The sequence below is a fragment of the Gymnoscopelus braueri genome (assembly GCF_963280865.1).
Source record: "Gymnoscopelus braueri genome assembly, chromosome: 9".
Taxonomy (NCBI): Eukaryota; Metazoa; Chordata; class Actinopteri; order Myctophiformes; family Myctophidae; genus Gymnoscopelus; species Gymnoscopelus braueri.
In genome coordinates, this window is record NC_137610.1 from 37384243 (window position 1) to 37401534 (window position 17292).

General features: G+C 42.4%; 1 protein-coding gene across 2 annotated transcripts in view; it reads right to left on the reverse strand.

Annotated features, from left to right (window-relative positions):
* necab2 (N-terminal EF-hand calcium binding protein 2) overlaps positions 1-17292 on the reverse strand; it is a gene marked incomplete at its 5' end in the record, with an annotated part of 144101 nt that overhangs the window by 122221 nt on the left and 4588 nt on the right. For both annotated transcript variants that reach the window (XM_080438689.1, XM_080438688.1), the window contains one exon: positions 16581-16605. In XM_080438689.1, coding sequence (XP_080294815.1) covers positions 16581-16605 — 25 coding nt within the window. The remainder of the gene's footprint in view (positions 1-16580; positions 16606-17292) is intronic.

Genomic DNA, 17292 nt, shown 5'->3' on the forward strand with positions numbered 1-17292 from the left:
CTGATCACAGCGACTTGGTTTGGTCCTTTAATTTCCTCAACCTTTAGATTGATCCTTTTATCTCTTCAGACACCATCAATAGAGCAAGAGCTGCATCAGTATGACGTGCAGGTTTCAGAACCATTACTGGCAAGGATGTTCACAAAAGATAGAACAGCAATCACGACAATGTAAGAATGTGAAAATACAGAGAAAAATGGGGAAAAGATACTGCTAACCAAACCATGTATTAGTTGCCTGTTAGCAAAGATTAGTCATTGATTAATTCTGAATTATTATCTTCTTCATATTGCATGCCTTATCTACAAGCTAAGGGTAAGCTGTTAGTTAGGTGGTCGATCCTGCCAGAGCTCTTATTGTTAAAACCAGGTTATTACTCTGTAGAAAATGCAGTGCATGGTACAGAAAAAGAAAGTAATGTGATGTGATGGAAGAAGTACTCACATTTTAAAAGTATCAATACCACAATGTAGAAATACTCTGTTACAAGTAAAAGTTCAATATTCAAAATGTACTTAAAAGTTCAATGTATTAGCATTAATATGTACTTAAAGTACCAAAAGTAAAAGTACTCATAATGTCCCATTTCAAGGTTCAAGTTTTCGAAATCGTTTGAAAATAGACGATCAACAACTTTGAGCTTGTAGAAAGTAACTAACTAACTAAACTATTCAAATAATTGTAGTGGAGTAAAAGTACAATATTTGCCTCTGAGGCGTAGTGGAGTAGAAGTAAAAGTATTGAAAATTGGAAATACTACAGTAAAGTAAAAAATACCTCAAAATTAAGAACAGTACTTGAGCAAACTGGAAACATTGCTGTGTTACAGTCTGCACTACTGAATGGATTTTTTTATCCCACAATTTTGTAACCCTTTTTCACCCGGTGCCAATTATCTAAGTGATCCTGGGCGCTACACTCCCCTCACCAGCCTAGGGAGCCCAGGGCCGAGCTCATGCCTCCTTCAATGCATGAGAGCCAACTGACCTTCTTGTCACCTGACAGGGGGGAGTTTCCCCGGTAGGACGTAGCGCGTGGAAGGAACACGTTATTCCAACCCTTTTCTCCTCTATCAGGCGCCCCGGCTGTCATGGGGGAGGCGGTATAGCGACCAGGATTACTAGATGTTTTTGTGAGATTATTAACTACCCTGGGAGACAGGGAGAACATGCAAACTCCACATTATTTACTCTTTTAAACTGCAAACGTGAAAGGCTGCATAAATATGCGTTTCACCTCACTTTGACTTGTAATTGTGTTTTGACAATAAGATCGATAGATCACAGCAGTCACCAGAATCAAGGATGTGCGTTTTCAATTTATTCAAAATTGAGTTTCAAAATTCAAAATGGAGTTTGAAGTTACAATGGGTTTATATAGGCTACTGTAGGAAGGAGGCGTGTCTGATCAACTAAATATTGAATCAAGCAACTCAAAAACTGTCTGGGGTGCACCCAAAATAAGTGTTTTAAAGTGAAATACCCCTTTAAGAAGTCGAAGAGTTGGAGGGACTGGCCACATTTCTATGTGTGAGTTTGACAAATGTTGTGGTTGTGAATAGGTGTGAACCATCTCACAGTAACAGATCCAACAGAAGTCCTTTACATTCACTTAGTCATACGTTTCTTCAACACTGACTCCTTTCACTATCCTTTTCTACAGTACTCCTCATCTGCAGTCGTATAGGGTTGTAGTACTCGAGTCCGGTCTCGAGTCCGCATTTTAATTTACTCGGTCTCGTCTCGGTCTCGCCCCTAATTTTACTCGGCCTTGACTCGGTCTCGGACCAAGGGACTCGGGACTCTTCTCCCACTGAGACCACTCGAGTGCGATGTAATGCAATCATTTTACTGTGTCCCTTCCATTACAAGGAGCCCATTCATGTTCCCATTTTAAGAGAGCCGTCTGTGGAGCTTGTAGACCGCTGTCTTATTAAGTTTGTATGCTACCGTGCATGCACATGGTAGTTTATGTAACCGCAACTGCTCTTCCTAATGTGGCAAGTTTGCATATTAGTCCAAGTGCTATAACCGACCACAAGATCAAGCTGGCACTGACCTTATGAACGACAGACACTTTGGATGAACAGCGCACGATTTCAAGGTGATTTCTTTATTGTGTGTTGTAGGTAGCCTGTATGATTGTTTTAATAAACAATGTTCTCAAAACATTTTAGAGACTGCTGTCAGTAATGATTCCTTTCCCAGTAGGCTTACTGGTGCTGCGTCACTGCAGTAAATATCGCAGTCCAAACAGCAAAACTAAAAACATTAATTAGCATTAGACCCTGATCGATACTGTTGTCGGCTTGTCTGGAGATTAGAATTAAATTCTTTGTTGTGCCAAATCTTGCGTAAATACGCACAGGGAAATTTTTCATCTTACCGTACAAGCCTCCATTAGCTTTATTTTATTTTGTGCAATGAATCAAGACAGGACCAGTGGTTCATTGATGTATTACTAGATGACGTGTGGAAATGGTTTAATGAAGCACACAGCTCATAAAGCCTTCCGTACCGTTTACGTCGATTCCTTATGGTAGATTGTGAGGGTATTAACTACCCTGGGAGACATGGGGAGAACATGCAAACTCAACATTATTTACTCTTTTAAACTGCAAACGTGAAAGGCTGCATAAATACGCGTTTCACTTCACTTTGACTTGTAATTGTGTTTTGACAATAAGATCGATAGATCACAGCAGTCACCAGAATCAAGGATGTGTGTTTTCAATTTATTCAAAATGGAGTTTCAATATTCAAAATGGAGTTTGAAGTTATAATGGGTTTATATAGGCTACTGTAGGAAGGGGGCGTGTCTGATCAACTAAATATTGAATCAAGCAACTCAAAAACTGTCTGGGGTGCACACAAAATAAGTGTTTTAAAGTGAAATACCCCTTGGAGGGACTGGCCACAGTAGATTCAAAACAGCGGCACTGACGTTCAAACAAAGTGATTTTCTGAGCAAAGCTTAGCACATTTGTCAAGTCTGGTTAAAGTAAACGTTTGATTTCCGGTTGGTGGACTTCAAAATAAGATAAAATCAGGCACAATCAGACACAATCCCAATATAATTCGAAATAAAATTGACTTGTAGCTTTTCAGAAGAATGCTTAGTTTTCACTGTTGCTACAATTAAATATTTAACCTATACCTATAAATATTTAAGTAAACTCATGGTCTGGCTTTTGTTTCACTATTGCTAATATCGAGGTATGAAAATGTGTCAATCTTGTGCAAATAATAGCAGGAAATATAAACTTTTCAATATGTTATAGGTCTATCTTCTTCATTTTGCTCTCAAAGTGCACTAGTGTGATACATTTAACTTACAAATGCAAAGTTTTTTCCAGGGATGATACTCACTGACCACAAGGTCTGACCACCCCCCACCACCCTAACACAAGGCCAGATTAGATTAGATTCTTGGCCAGCCAGACCATTTGCTGCATGTCACTTCCCTATACTCTCTCTCCATGTTTCCTGTCTGTCTCCACAGTATCAAATGAGGGGGAAAAAAAGAATCTGGTCTCGTCTCGAACTCGGCCCCCATCGATCCCCTCCCACACTCGGTTTTGACTCGGACTCGCCCCCCCTCAGAATGGGTCTTGACTTGGATTCGCTTTGTGTGGACTCGACTACAACCCTTGGGGAGGCAATGAGGTAATTAATGAGGGATGGAAAGAGAGAGAGAGAGAGAGAGAGAGAGAAAGAGAGAAAGAATGCATAATAATTAGGTAAAACTCAAAGATTTGTACTGATGGGGGAGGTCCCAGGTGGTCCAAATCTTCCAGTTGTATCTAATTATGCATTGTCTATGTCTGGCCTCTCTCTAGAGTAGAAATGCACTCTGCCAGGGAGAAAGACAAGGGAAGAGGGCTGGGCAGGGTGAAAAAGCGGGAAGGATGAGATCTGATGAAAAGCTGGGCACAATCAAGGCTGGAGAGTGATGGAACGGAGATAAGAGGAAGACGATGGCAGGGAGAGAAAGGGAGAGAGAAAAATATGGGCGAGGGTGATTTGTGCCAAATGCCCACTCATCCCGCAGGCGAGCACAGTTCAGATTCAGAAACGGTGCCAAGCGCGGCTGGTCGTAGGACTCCTGCCACACAAGTGCCAGGACCCAATTAAACCCCCTCTGTTACTGTATGTAAAAGAAAACTCACTGCACCTCTTACTGCAGATACTGGAGAGGGAGGGGGTCAGTGGGAGGGGGGGGGGGGGGCAGGGCTCTAGACTGAGAAATAGGCAACGGAATAGGGTGAAGGAGGAGAAAGGAATGGAGTTGCAGAGGAAAGATAAAACGGGGCGAGGGGGTATGAAAAAGAGGAGGGGGAAGTAGTGGCAGTGGTGGTGTAGTCAAGGAATAAACGCGGAGCCGATTGGAAGTTGAACTGGAATGAGGACTTTAGTTGATATCCATGGAAGAGAGACAAAGAGACAGAGAGAGAGAGAGAGAGAGAGAGAGAGAGAGAGAGAGACAACAACAGTCATTTGATTGAGACTTTAGCTAGCCAAAACCTTAACTTTTATTTCACTTTAATCTTTTGCAGTCCTTTACAATATGTGTCAATATTTCAGTGAATATACTTTTTGCCCTACTAGTGAGTGTATGGGGCTATAACGATGCAATGTTGGTTCAAACCATTTTCGGTTGGGTGTGAGGAGCCGCGTGGTCTCAAGGGGCTGCTAGCAGGGCTTTTAGGGCCCTATTTTGCATCCAAGTCGCCTTACCCACTATTTGGGGATTTAGTATGGCGCAAGGGGCATTCCCGTGGCCAAGTTGCTATCTTCCGACACCAGCCTTATCCCTAAAACACCTGCGCTACCCGTTACATTATGCATAGGTGTGGTTTGGGCATTATGTTTGGGCTGATGTTTGATGTTACTGGTAGACAGGTTTCTGGACTGTCCACAGCCCTCCTGAGACGCAGACCGAGTAGATTTTTTTTTTACCATTTTATCATGAGTATTAGCGAGGACCAATTATATGAAGATAGGTTGAAAATGGGTGAAGTCGTCCTTTAATGAAATGAACTCATCAAAGGCACCAGTCACTTCACACTGGGTGTTTTTTTTTACATTTTTGAAAAATCTTGAAAGTGTCTAAACTACTGATTTAGAGGCTTTTTGGGGGGGGGGGGGGGGCAGGCAGATTTGGCATGAGGCATGCAGCAAATGGGTTAATTGGACCGGCTTCGAATGCTATCGATTTTTTCTCCGCAGATTTTGAACCCGCCCGTCTAGACATGATATCAAATACACTAGGGCAGTCTAGTATGTCGCCTACTTTGCCCATTCAATGGTCTGATAAAACGTGATAATATCCCATTCAATGCATTGATAGCATCCGAATCAGGTGTTAATTGACTATTTCCAGAGGCGACTGGTGGTTTTTTTCTTACTTTGGTTTAGTATTTTGGGGACTCACCGTGCACCGATGTGTGAGGGGAGGTGCAGTAGGATGTGTGTCGTTTGCAAATCAGAGGCGCACTGGAATTTCGGGGTCAAGGAGGACCAGAATTAGCATCCTCCCTCCATTGCCCAGGCCAGCTGGGGCAAAGACACAAAAAATGACCTCCAAGACCTAGACGAGCGTCTGCTCAGGGCGGACCCTGAGAAGCCTGCCAAGGAGGTCATTTTGCAGACATCTGCCCGAGTAGTTTATTTGGCGATCTTTAATTGGGCTTATGGACTGGGCTTTACACAGAGAAACGCTTCCTCCAGCATCATCATACATATATTAATTGCATTTGTTATTTTGTCCCAAGATAATTCAGCTCTTGCTGTTTGCTTCAGGTGCTGTAGATTTGTTGTTGACCACTCTGCACAAGCGTCTCTCCCCACGTCCCACCCACCCCACCGTTGACTGCACTTCATGCCAGTTCACCCGTTTCCCCAAAATAGGGCCCTATGTCTTTTTTTCCACAAAAAGTATACATACTCACAGTACATTTGAATTGAAAGAGCCTTTCCATTCTAGCCTTTTCTGATGCCATACAAACGTTTGAAATTTAAGAAAATGCCCCCACAATGGGTTGAAAGGAGGATGGATTCACCCTGGCCCAGCAGAGGGCTCAAAGTGTCTGGTGAGGAAAACGTCTTCAAACGGGTGTCTTAACTCCCTTCCCTTTGATCCAAATCCACAGAACCATGGAGCCAAACAAAGAGACCTTAAAACCCTTCGGTCTCCTCCTCTCCTTCTATCGCTACCTTTCCCTGTCTCTCCATTTCTCTTAGATCAGGTGCCTCCTAACCTCGTGGTTTCCATTCCTGTTAGTACTAGAGCCAGACCAATATAACAGGCTGCCCATTATATATCGGCCGATAATTGGTGGTCTAGGACTCTAGCATCTGTTATAGGTTGGGTTCCAACTTTAGTACTGTGTTTGAAACACAGTACTAAAGTTGGAACCCAACCTATAACACAGTGTTTCTCTCTGTGTTATTTCTGTGGCAGCCCAAAAGTAGGAGCACATTCCTCTACTCTGACCTCCCCTCTCGTCTTCATTCTGTAATGCTGCACAAACTATGTTTAAATATAAAACTGAATGGGCACTTGGGCAGTCATCTTTGCCATTGGCAGTATTAGAAGTTTAAGCACACACACAGTGCATCAAATAATATTATTTATGACTGCAAGACAGAAAGTCACAATATCTTGGCCTACTAACATTTAAACTGCAGTAAGTCCAGCAGTGATTTACCACACACAGACAAACAAGCACACACACCAACTCAAAGATAAAATATATATATACTGTGCTATTTCAAAAGCTCCTTTGAACGGCTGCTTCTTTCACTGAACTTACTCTGGCTAAAGCTAATTAATCTGTGGAAGAATCGGGTTGGAGAAGGACATAGGAACTGTGTGTGTGTGTGAGAGAGATACAGTACAGAAGGACAGAGTGGGAGAGAAGAGAGACTTACGGAGAAAAAAACAGGGCCCAGAGCTTTAGGCAGCCAATTGGATTGTGAGTTCAGTGCTCCAAACCCACAGTGAGTTTTAATTAAGCAAAGCCTCTGGGAACAAACCAACCTCCCCTCCACATCCCTGTAGCCAACACGCACACATGCACTCGCACACATGCACGCACGCACACACACACATACATCGCTTTGCCCATAGAAAACAGATTTCAACGCGATTAAAGCATATAACACGACGATACCAACGATCCCCTTCTTCCCAAAACTGTATTGAAAATGATGTAATGATGTTTCCCTGCTGTTTTGAGGGCTTTGAAGTTTCAACATTTCCTCGCCGTCGTAGGAACTCCGTAAAACTCCCAATTTTATCTTTATACATTGTTAATGAACATTGCCCTTAATGAACGGTGACATTGTCCTCTTGTGCAGATTTCACAACCTTAGGGCCCGTAAAACTAAGCCAACAACCATTGAGCAATTAAAAAAATATAATTAATCTGAAAATGTAGAGCTTTTCTTCATGCTTGAAAGGGCGATTTGTCTAGAGCTGCTGTTCTAAAAGTGGGGTCCGGGGACCCCCAGGGATCCTTGGGGGAGTTCCATGTGGTCCCCAGCAAAAGTAGTTCATCTAGCGTCATGCTTCTACCATGGCCTACTGGGAGTGTGCGTGCAAAGTTTTATGCTGATCGGCCCAGCAGTCGCCGAGATTAGCTGGTTACAAACACACAAACACATGGACAGACGGACGGGCGGACGGACGGACGGACGGAGGGGAATACATAATCTCTGCCTCCCGGATAAATGAAAGGCTTCCCCTTCTCCTCAATTCATCATGCTCTACCCTTCCTCTGTCACTCTTTCCCTTCATTCTTACCTTCTACTTGCTCTGAGAGAATACTGTATATCATTTACACATTTAAAATACTATGTGCCACTCAATTGGAACTCTGGCAGTTTACAGTAAAGAAAATGCAATCGCAGTGCAAATGAAAGTTAAGTAGTCCAACTATGGAGGGCATGATGGGACTCTTTTTGTGATGCTCCGTTTTGCACCTGATCTGTAGTTACCTTGTCCCTTCTCATCCTTTACACATTGTTGGGAGGCAGCTCTGCTTAGTCATGCTACTGTCTATGCTGGCCCGTTCTGTTGTTTCGTCTCTTATCCTGCCGTCCTTTCATGTTACTATCTTGACATGTTCTTCCTTATGCTTTGTCCATCTCTGCCTCTATCATATAGACTATTATGTTTGACCATATCTTCATATAAGAGAAATTGTATGTCTTCCCATGACCCAAACTAGTGAAAATAGCCAATCTACAAGCTCACAACAAAAGTTCCCAGCAGAATTTGTTAATAGCATCAAAATCGGTATAAACACTTTATCCCTATTTTAGACTTGGGCTATTCAAAAATAGCATATCTACAACACGTTGCATCGTGATGCATTGTGAGCTTGTAGATCTGCTACAAGATCTGAAAAATCTTGAAAAACATTTCTTTTTTTTAACACAAATCTTCTTTTATGGGGGTCCTTGGCACAACATCTTTTCAGATGGGGGTCCGAGGCTAAACACATAACTTTGCGGGTGAAAAAAGTTTGACATGAAAAAGTTTGATTGCCATTGATCAACAGACAGATATGAGGTGTCTCCAGGTAGTAGATAATTGGGGGTAGGAGACAAGGGTATGAAGGTCTAGAGGTATGAGGCATAGAGGAGAGAGAGCTCTTTGGAAAGAAAGAAAAACCACAGCAAATCTCAAATTGCAGAGCAAGTATAACATTGATCGACATGATGATTTCCCTGATGAACTAATTCAATTTGTGAGTTTCTCAACCAGTGCAGTCAGTAGCCCCACAATGCGGAACCTTCCTACAGTATATTAAGAGAGAGATGGCTCCAATGTGTTTTCCCCAGTGTTGACATATAGCACTCAGGACATAGCTGTACCTTACATATTGCCTGTCCGCAAAGCCACAATGGGGAAAGATCCCTTTCCAAGTCTGCGATTGTAAAACACAGACTGAGGAGCTCAATCACTGAGGTCAGACAGTTTGACGGTGATGTCAGTTGAGCATGATCTACTGCGGCAATCACATTTTGAAGGCCTCGTTGGTGACTTTGCCTCCAGGAAGAGCAAGAAAGAAAAAGGAGCCTTTGACATTACCAGTGAGTCAGGTATCATTTATTCACGCTCATGAGTATAAATAGTTCTAGTGCTGACAGACTTTTTCATCATGGCTATGAAGCTGACAGCCGATAAGCTAGTCTAATAGAGAACTCTGTCTTGATGTGCAATTACAATGGAGTGGTTCTGTTGCCTGGACCTCAATGCACTGCTGTAGGGGGGTTGTGCACAGGAGAGCCCCAAGACAGGGATAGCCCAGGGTCATGGAATGGCTTAATACGGCCCTGGTTGCACTGAATAAACCATGAACTGGCTGCCTCAGTGCAGGTCCATCAGTCTATCTGTCAGTTTGTCTTCATCGACTCATCTCTGTCTTTCCCTTGCCTTTCCCCCTCCTGTCCGTCACCTCGTTTCACTCTGCGCTGAATTATTGTTCCTTTTCAATCTCAGCCTTTCATTCTGCCCTTCATTGTCCCGCAACTGTCTCCATCCATCTTTTTGTCATTGCCATCACTCACTCCTATATTTTTTATCTCTTTTCTTCTGTGGGGCATACTTTATACTTAGTTTTATTACCTTTGGTGTCTGACTTTCTCCGGCTGTATGTTTCTCTGTTCTCTTTTGGTCTCTCCATCTCAGTAGTTTTGTTCCTCTCTCTTCTCTCTCCATTGGTTCCTGTCTTTCTTACATCTATTCAGTTGTTTAGTATTTCCATTCTATCTCTGTCTCTTCTCCTCTAGACCCTGCCCTGTGTTCTCTCCCGCTGTGAGACAGGCTGATGAATAAGTAAACGGGGTTAACAACTTTGGGACACGGTTAAAGGAACATAGAATATGATTACGCACGCATACGTACTCACACATACTGTAACTGTAGACATAAACACACACACAACCACGTCCATGCACAGATACTTGACCTCTGCGATAAAACATACACGTGGCTCTGAGCACGATGCTAAAACCATGTGATCAACTCATGGAAAATATTGGATACTGAGTACTATCTGAAGAGGGTAGTGTGAGCCTACACAGTAAAATCCTCTGTTGATTTATCCATTTGTATTATTTGTATAGTTAAAATGAAGAATTGATTGTGTTGGATAGAGACGTATGACCAGAGGGTGCTCTCAGGCGAGTGTAAGAAATGTAGGCTATAAGGTAATGTCCTCTCAGGCTAAGTCTGAACCCCCTGACTGCTTGAGCGGAGCTGTGTAGGGGCTGGTGTTACAAGGTTGTGCTTGTGCTGGGAATGTCTGAGTGTGAATATGTACTACAGTATGGAAATCTCCTCCAGCAGCAACCACTCCCCAAAGGCCATTAATAATGCATTCTCAGTTAACCTGCCCGGATAAATGGTAGACTAGAAAGATTGTGTGTGTAGCGTTGAGTTACAGTACCTGAAGTTCATCAAATCAAGCTTTGATTGAGAATCACATTTAAAACAACTTTGGTCAACCAAAGTGCTGTACAACAAGTTTAAAATCAAAATTCTAAAAAGCAGAACAATATTTTTGAAAATGTTTCACAATAATGACCTGCTTAAAATAGGGCTGACCATGTACTGTAGTATCTGTCCCAAAATCTTGTAGTCTTTTTGTAAAACCTTCTTGTCAGACCATCAGACAATAATCTCATCAGACAACACGCACACACACACACACACGCATACACCTATACACAGCAGGAAATAATGGTGGAAATATAGGCATCTTCATTAGAAATCCAGGGAAGGTGTATGTCCCAGAGGCCTGTAGTCTTGAGAGTAGACATCACAAGCGAAATGAATCGTCCTGTGACCACACCACAGTGATTAAAGTTGTCCGCCCCTATTTTGTGTTAGCTGTGTTAGTCAAAGTTTTAATGCAATTTAGGCTTGGCAACATTAATAAACTCTGTCTGCCTCCAGTCGCTGGTGTCAAAGAGAGTGATGGTAATTAGCAGATGGCTGATGAGTCACCAAAAATATAATGAACAGATAGACAGTCAGCACTTCATGTCTGGGCCACCTGGGTAGTGGCGACATCATAAGACAGTCAGTACACTAAAATGAACAGTCAGGCAACTACTGTTTACAGAACGCAGAGACAGGCAGCCTATTACACACTTCCGCAAATATCATTGCGGTTATTTTAAATTAGTGATTAGTTACTTACCAGTTACTGCTGTCAAAATGTAACTGTATTAATGACTGAGTTACTGCATTATTAAAGTAATTAGATGTGTGCGTGCGTGCACACACCTAATTCACTATCCTCCTCACTAGGCCTCAGAGTCAACATCACTGAATAATGGATATGTGTACATTATCACACAGACACACACGCACGCACGCGTGCGTCTGTGTGATAATGTACACATATCCATTATTCAGTGATGTTGACTCTGAGGCCTAGTGAGGAGGATAATGGTGTAAGCCAGACTTTGTTTTCGCCCCTGTCCGTCCGTCTGTTCGTCCGTCCATCTGTCTGTGAACAGCTATTCTCCGGCACCGTTGGACCAATCGGCGTGAAACTGTGCACGCACACTCCCTGGAGGCAAGAGTAGAACCTCTGCAAATCTTTCACATCAGCCTGTTATAGCGCCACAAGGAGGCCGATTTTTGCACAAAAAGATTGACATTACTCCTACCGATTTTGTCCAAACATCACGCAAATCGCTACACATTATCTCTATAGTCATGTGATCAAGACGGATCTGTCAGATTTTTCATATTCCATCCTGATTGGCTGCCAAAGTGTGCTGGAGTGGCCCATTTTGTACAAAATGCCTCAAACCATGAACGCAACGTCCAATTGCCGTGAAACTTTGCACGCACATCTCCACTAGGCCAAGGAAGAAATGCCACCCTACATTTTTCAAATCGGCCTCATGGAGGCGCTATAACAGGCCAATTCACGTTTTGGCCTAAATGGGGCCCGTTTTGCACGACATGCTTCAAGCACCGCTGGACCGATCGGTGAGAAACCTTTTCTTTTGTTTTATCGGCCAATTATAGGGCTTATATTTTTAAGACGTAACTGTCACATTTCTCATATTCCAATCCGATTGGCTATGATTGGCTTCCAAAGTTTGTGGGGTGGCCGTTTTGCACAAAATGCCACATATCATGAATGCAGCACCCGATTGCTGGGGAACTGTACACGCACATTCCCACTAAGCCAAGGAATAACCTCCATCCCAAAACATTTTTATATCCTAATGATGGCGCTACAGCCCACTTCACGTTTTGGCCTATACTCTTGAACCGTAGGTCGTACTGTACGATCAACATATTTTTTTCCCTGGATTCCTTGGATCATGACGCAACTTGCAGACCCTGTTTGTGCCAGATTCCTACAGATTTTGGCCAAAACTCACACAAGTCGGTACACATTTTCTCTGGGGTCATGTGATCAAGATGTATGAGTTAGATTTTTTTCTAACCGGCTTTGACCAAAGTTTGCGGGACCTGGGTAAGCAATCCGGCCTGGCGGAGACCTGTGCTCTGAGGAGCACACTTTTCTAGTTGCAACCGTCATACACACGCAGCCGCAGGCATTAAGTCTGTGAAAACATACCTCTGAACGTGCACACACGATGCATGCATACATTCAGACACACACACACACACACACACACACACACACACACACACACACACACACACACACACACACACACACACACACACACACACACACACACACACACACACACACACACACACACACACACACACACACACACACACACACACGCTGAGCATAGGGTCAGAGTGGACATCCCTTACATAGCTCTGCTCTGAATGTAAAGACAGAATGGAGCCAATTAAGCCTCCATTAACGCCTGCTAGGCAAGTAGCGCATACACGATACTGGCCTCCTCTTCCTCACTCTTATTGCTCCTTCTTATGCTTGTTTTCTCTCCTTCCCTCAGTTCTTCTCCCCCCACCGCCTGCACCCTCCTCTTTATAAATATTTCTCCCTGTTAGCCTTTCTTTCTCTCTCTCTCTCTCTCATTAGAGCAGTACCCCAGCCTTCCCAGGAGAGCAAGCGGTGAGGATAAAAATAGTTCTTCAGCTCAGTTGCCCATTTTTCTCTCTCTACATCCCCTGTAACCAGGTTTCTCTTAATAAGTCTCTCTCTCTCTCTCTCTCTCTCTCTCTCTCTCTCTCTCTCTCTCTCTCTCTCTAGTTTAGTAGCCATCAGCTACAGTACCATGCAGTAGCTGACTAGCTGTGTGTTTCTATAATCAGTCACCAAAACATCCCTTAGGGACTATTAGCATTTAGTCTAACTGTTAAGAATGAGGGACTATAAAGCATTTAGTCTCACTGTTCAAAATGGTGTTAACAACACAATTAGAACGAAAATATATCGGTTTGGCTGATATATCGGCCATCATTTGACTTTTGTTTTACAACATCGTATCGGCAATTGTGCAGCCTATGTTTACCACTTTCAACCTGATGTCCCTTTTTGGGCATGTCTTGATAGGTGAACATTTTCAAAAGGTTTTCAAAATCACTTTTAAATAGGGCTTAAGTGACCCAGGAAACCACACAAAATGGTTAAATAAAATAACCATTTTGTGTATCCTATTAACTTTTTTGTTTGTTTATCTTTATATTAAAATTGGCAAATGGGATGGCCGGCTGGCCATCCCATTTGCCATATTAACCATATAAGGAGTTCCCAATGCAGCTACGCCTAAATATGGACTGTGTTGTCTAACCTCAATGTGTCGTCATGGCATCATATTGATGACATCAGCGATCTCCATATATGGGCATAAAAGGGACAAGGACTGACAGATACAGAGATCCGGGTGTTCAGAGCCACAGATCCGACTGCTATACCCATATATGGTCTTGTGCATATACGGGACCGACCGACTTCAAACCGGCGCGAGTAAATACGGTGATGCTGGGAGGAGGTTTCAGCTGTACGCTACAGCTAATCACTTTATGCATAATGCAATTAAGATCCACTTCACAATGGTAGTGTTCAATAAATGCACCGTTGCGACACAAGCAGCCCCTAACCAGTTGGCTGAATGAGTAAACTGTTGAAATGTCACATGTCAAAAGAATGTGTCAGTCCGGTCGCTTCATTCTGGAGCACGCGTAGTAGTTCTTTTTTTCAATGCATGTCAAATCAGGACACATCGGCTGAATAATTGCAGACACCAACGTTAAATAATGGCAGATATATGGGTCTGGCTCTTCCTGAAAGGGTCCAGTGAACTGTGTATTGGACAGAATGTTTCTGGTACATTCACAAACACAAGTACATTGGCAACAACAACTGGGTGGCAACAACCACTGTCAATGTTGAGTCACTAATTGGTATGTTTAAACAAATGCCAAAGTATACCAATTAGACCACACTGAGTGTGTGTGTGTGTGTGTGTGTGTGTGTGTGTGTGTGTGTGTGTGTGTGTGTGTGTGTGTGTGTGTGTGTGTGTGTGTGTGTGTGTGTGTGTGTGTGTGTGTGTGTGTGTGTGTGTGTGTGTGTGTGTGTGTGTGTGTGTGTGTGTGTGTGGGGGGGGGGTGAGAGAAGTCATTATCTTCTTAAGGGAAATCAATGGTGGGGGCTTATCTGTGCGAGTAGGCAAGGAAGAATCTCCACTGCATGTTCTGCTGCCATCTCCATCTATTTTCCCACACAAACACACAAATGAGACACCCAAAACACACACACACACACACACACACACACACACACACACACACACACGTGCATGTGCACACCCACACATACTGTACACACGCCTGCGCGCACACACACTCAAAGAGCAAATGGCCATCTGGCTGTTATGAAAGCAAAGCTTTTTAAGCTGTTTCCTCATTAGTTTTATTCTTTCCCGTCAAAGGCACAGAAAGTGGATGAGCAAGAACAAGTGAGAGAGAAGGAACAAAAATAGAAAGAGAAAGGGATGAGCGAGATCTACACAAGATATAGAGAAATGTGAATAGAGAGAAAGAAGGAGAGAAAGAAAGAGATGGCAGCAGTTGGAACATGCAATGCGAGAGGGAATATACAAACTGCTCCCTGGCACAACTACAGAGTGATACAAACTTTACCCGTTGAGTTAAAAATACAGCACACTGCTGCACCTATGAGACAGACATTCACAGGGAGCTTGATTGGCAGCCTGGGTGCTAGTAGAGAAAATGTTGGCATGGTATGTTTCTGCAAACCAACAGATACGTTGAAAGTTGATATTTCTGAACCGCCCAAAAACATGTCAACGTTTACAGATGCGAAATATGTCGACTCAATCCTAACCACCCACGCACCGCCCACCCATTAGGCAATTTTAATATAGGATTATAACTGATTCTAGGGTTGCAACAGTTAATCAAACTAATCTATTTAATTGATTAAAAGAAATAACAGATTTTTATCGAATATATATATATATAAAAATATTTATTTATGTTCAAAAATAGCAAATAATATCAGGTCTACAAGCTCAAAACGACTGAGGACTGGGTTGGAGTTAGTTGTGACGAGTTGTGACTCGTAGGAATCCAGAGGATAGTACTGCAACTACAATCTCTCTACATCAGATATCGGATATTGACACACAGACGTTCTGTACATGAAACAAAAATGATTAAGAGTTGTAACAGCATATACAGTTTGTTACGTACTGAGTTAATCCCTTGACTTAGTACCCATAGAACCAAATTGATACACAAGGTGATGTGCCTGTGCATTTCTGAGCTACAGCATAGTAATACATCTGTATACTGCAGGGCAGGAATTTCACGTAGACCATGAAGGCCATGGCTGCCGTTGTCATTTTGGCCTTCTGCCCCTCAAAAAGCTGTTTTCTTTATTTATTTCACTCATATTTATACTATCTATTGAAAAATGTATGAATGTATTTACATTCATTATTTCCGTGGCCTTAAAATCACTGTTTTATTTGATAGCCTTCCTGCCCTGGCATTTGGCCTTTGCACCCTAAAATAAAAAAAATCCAGGCCTGGTATACTGTATATATTTAGCTTAACCTAGACAAAATACTTATTTAATCCCAAACCCACAACTTGGACGAGGGCTTGTGCCCTCGTCCAAGTTGTGAGAGAGGGAAACAGATAAAGTACAGGACTACCAGGCATGGTGAAGTAATATGGTGGATTGGTTTGCCACTGAGGCTACAGTAATCATAAAGGCCTGTCGGGATCTACCCCAAGTTATGAACATGCCATATTATCATGTCATGTTCCTAGTGTATATGATAAATCATATCACATCATACATTGTACCATATCAATATTATTGTACAATTGCACAAACATCCCTTTCATTTAATGAGCCCAAGCCGTAACAAATTGGGACCATGGTTCATTGATAAAACATCAAGACATGGGCAAAGAAAAGCTGTGAATATATGTCAGATGTTCAAACATGAATGAGGATAACCCGATTATAGCCTGGTTATAGTCAATTATAGATCCAGCACATTACATGTCATTCTCTTCAAACTGCCATTTTCACATATGTTGGAGAAAATGAATTCACTCACCATCCTTATCGGCTCTTCGGAATATCTGTGGACAGAGAGAGAACAGTGTTAAATGGAGATTACAGAACGAGTAGTGCTATAGATGTAAAGAACACAGACAAAGGTATAGCTATCTGTGTCATTTCAGATTTGAGCTATCAACATATGTTTTTCAGAAAACTCTAAGGATTTAGAACAGTGGTTTAGAACAGTGGTTCTCAAAAATAGCAGATATACAAGCTTGTACATCTGCTATTTTTGAACATAGCATTTGAAATATCTTGAAAGTGTCTTTTGAACATATTTATTTTATTTTGTAACACAAATCTTTTCTTCTGGGAGTCCCTGGCACAAAACATTTTCAGATGGGGGTCCGCGGCCAAATACATAGAATTTTGGCGGTCCAAGTTTGAGAACTACCGATTTAGAAGGCATTTGTAGAATCTTAGTTCTAGTAGTGAAACTATTATCCTTCCTGATCCTAATAATCTGTACTTCTCACTGACTAAGCTGACAGAGCATGCTGCATATTGCAGTTTACACTATGGCTCTGAAATACAGGTGCAAATAATCGTCATGTGACGTCAGAGAACAACATTGCTGTGAAAAACAGCCATATTTTTAGACTGACCATGATGCTTTTCATTGAGATTTAGTCGTTTGAAAATGGGTATATTGGCCCATGAATCTTTATGCAGCCCCTAAAGGGGACATGTGACTCTTCAAGCAGAGG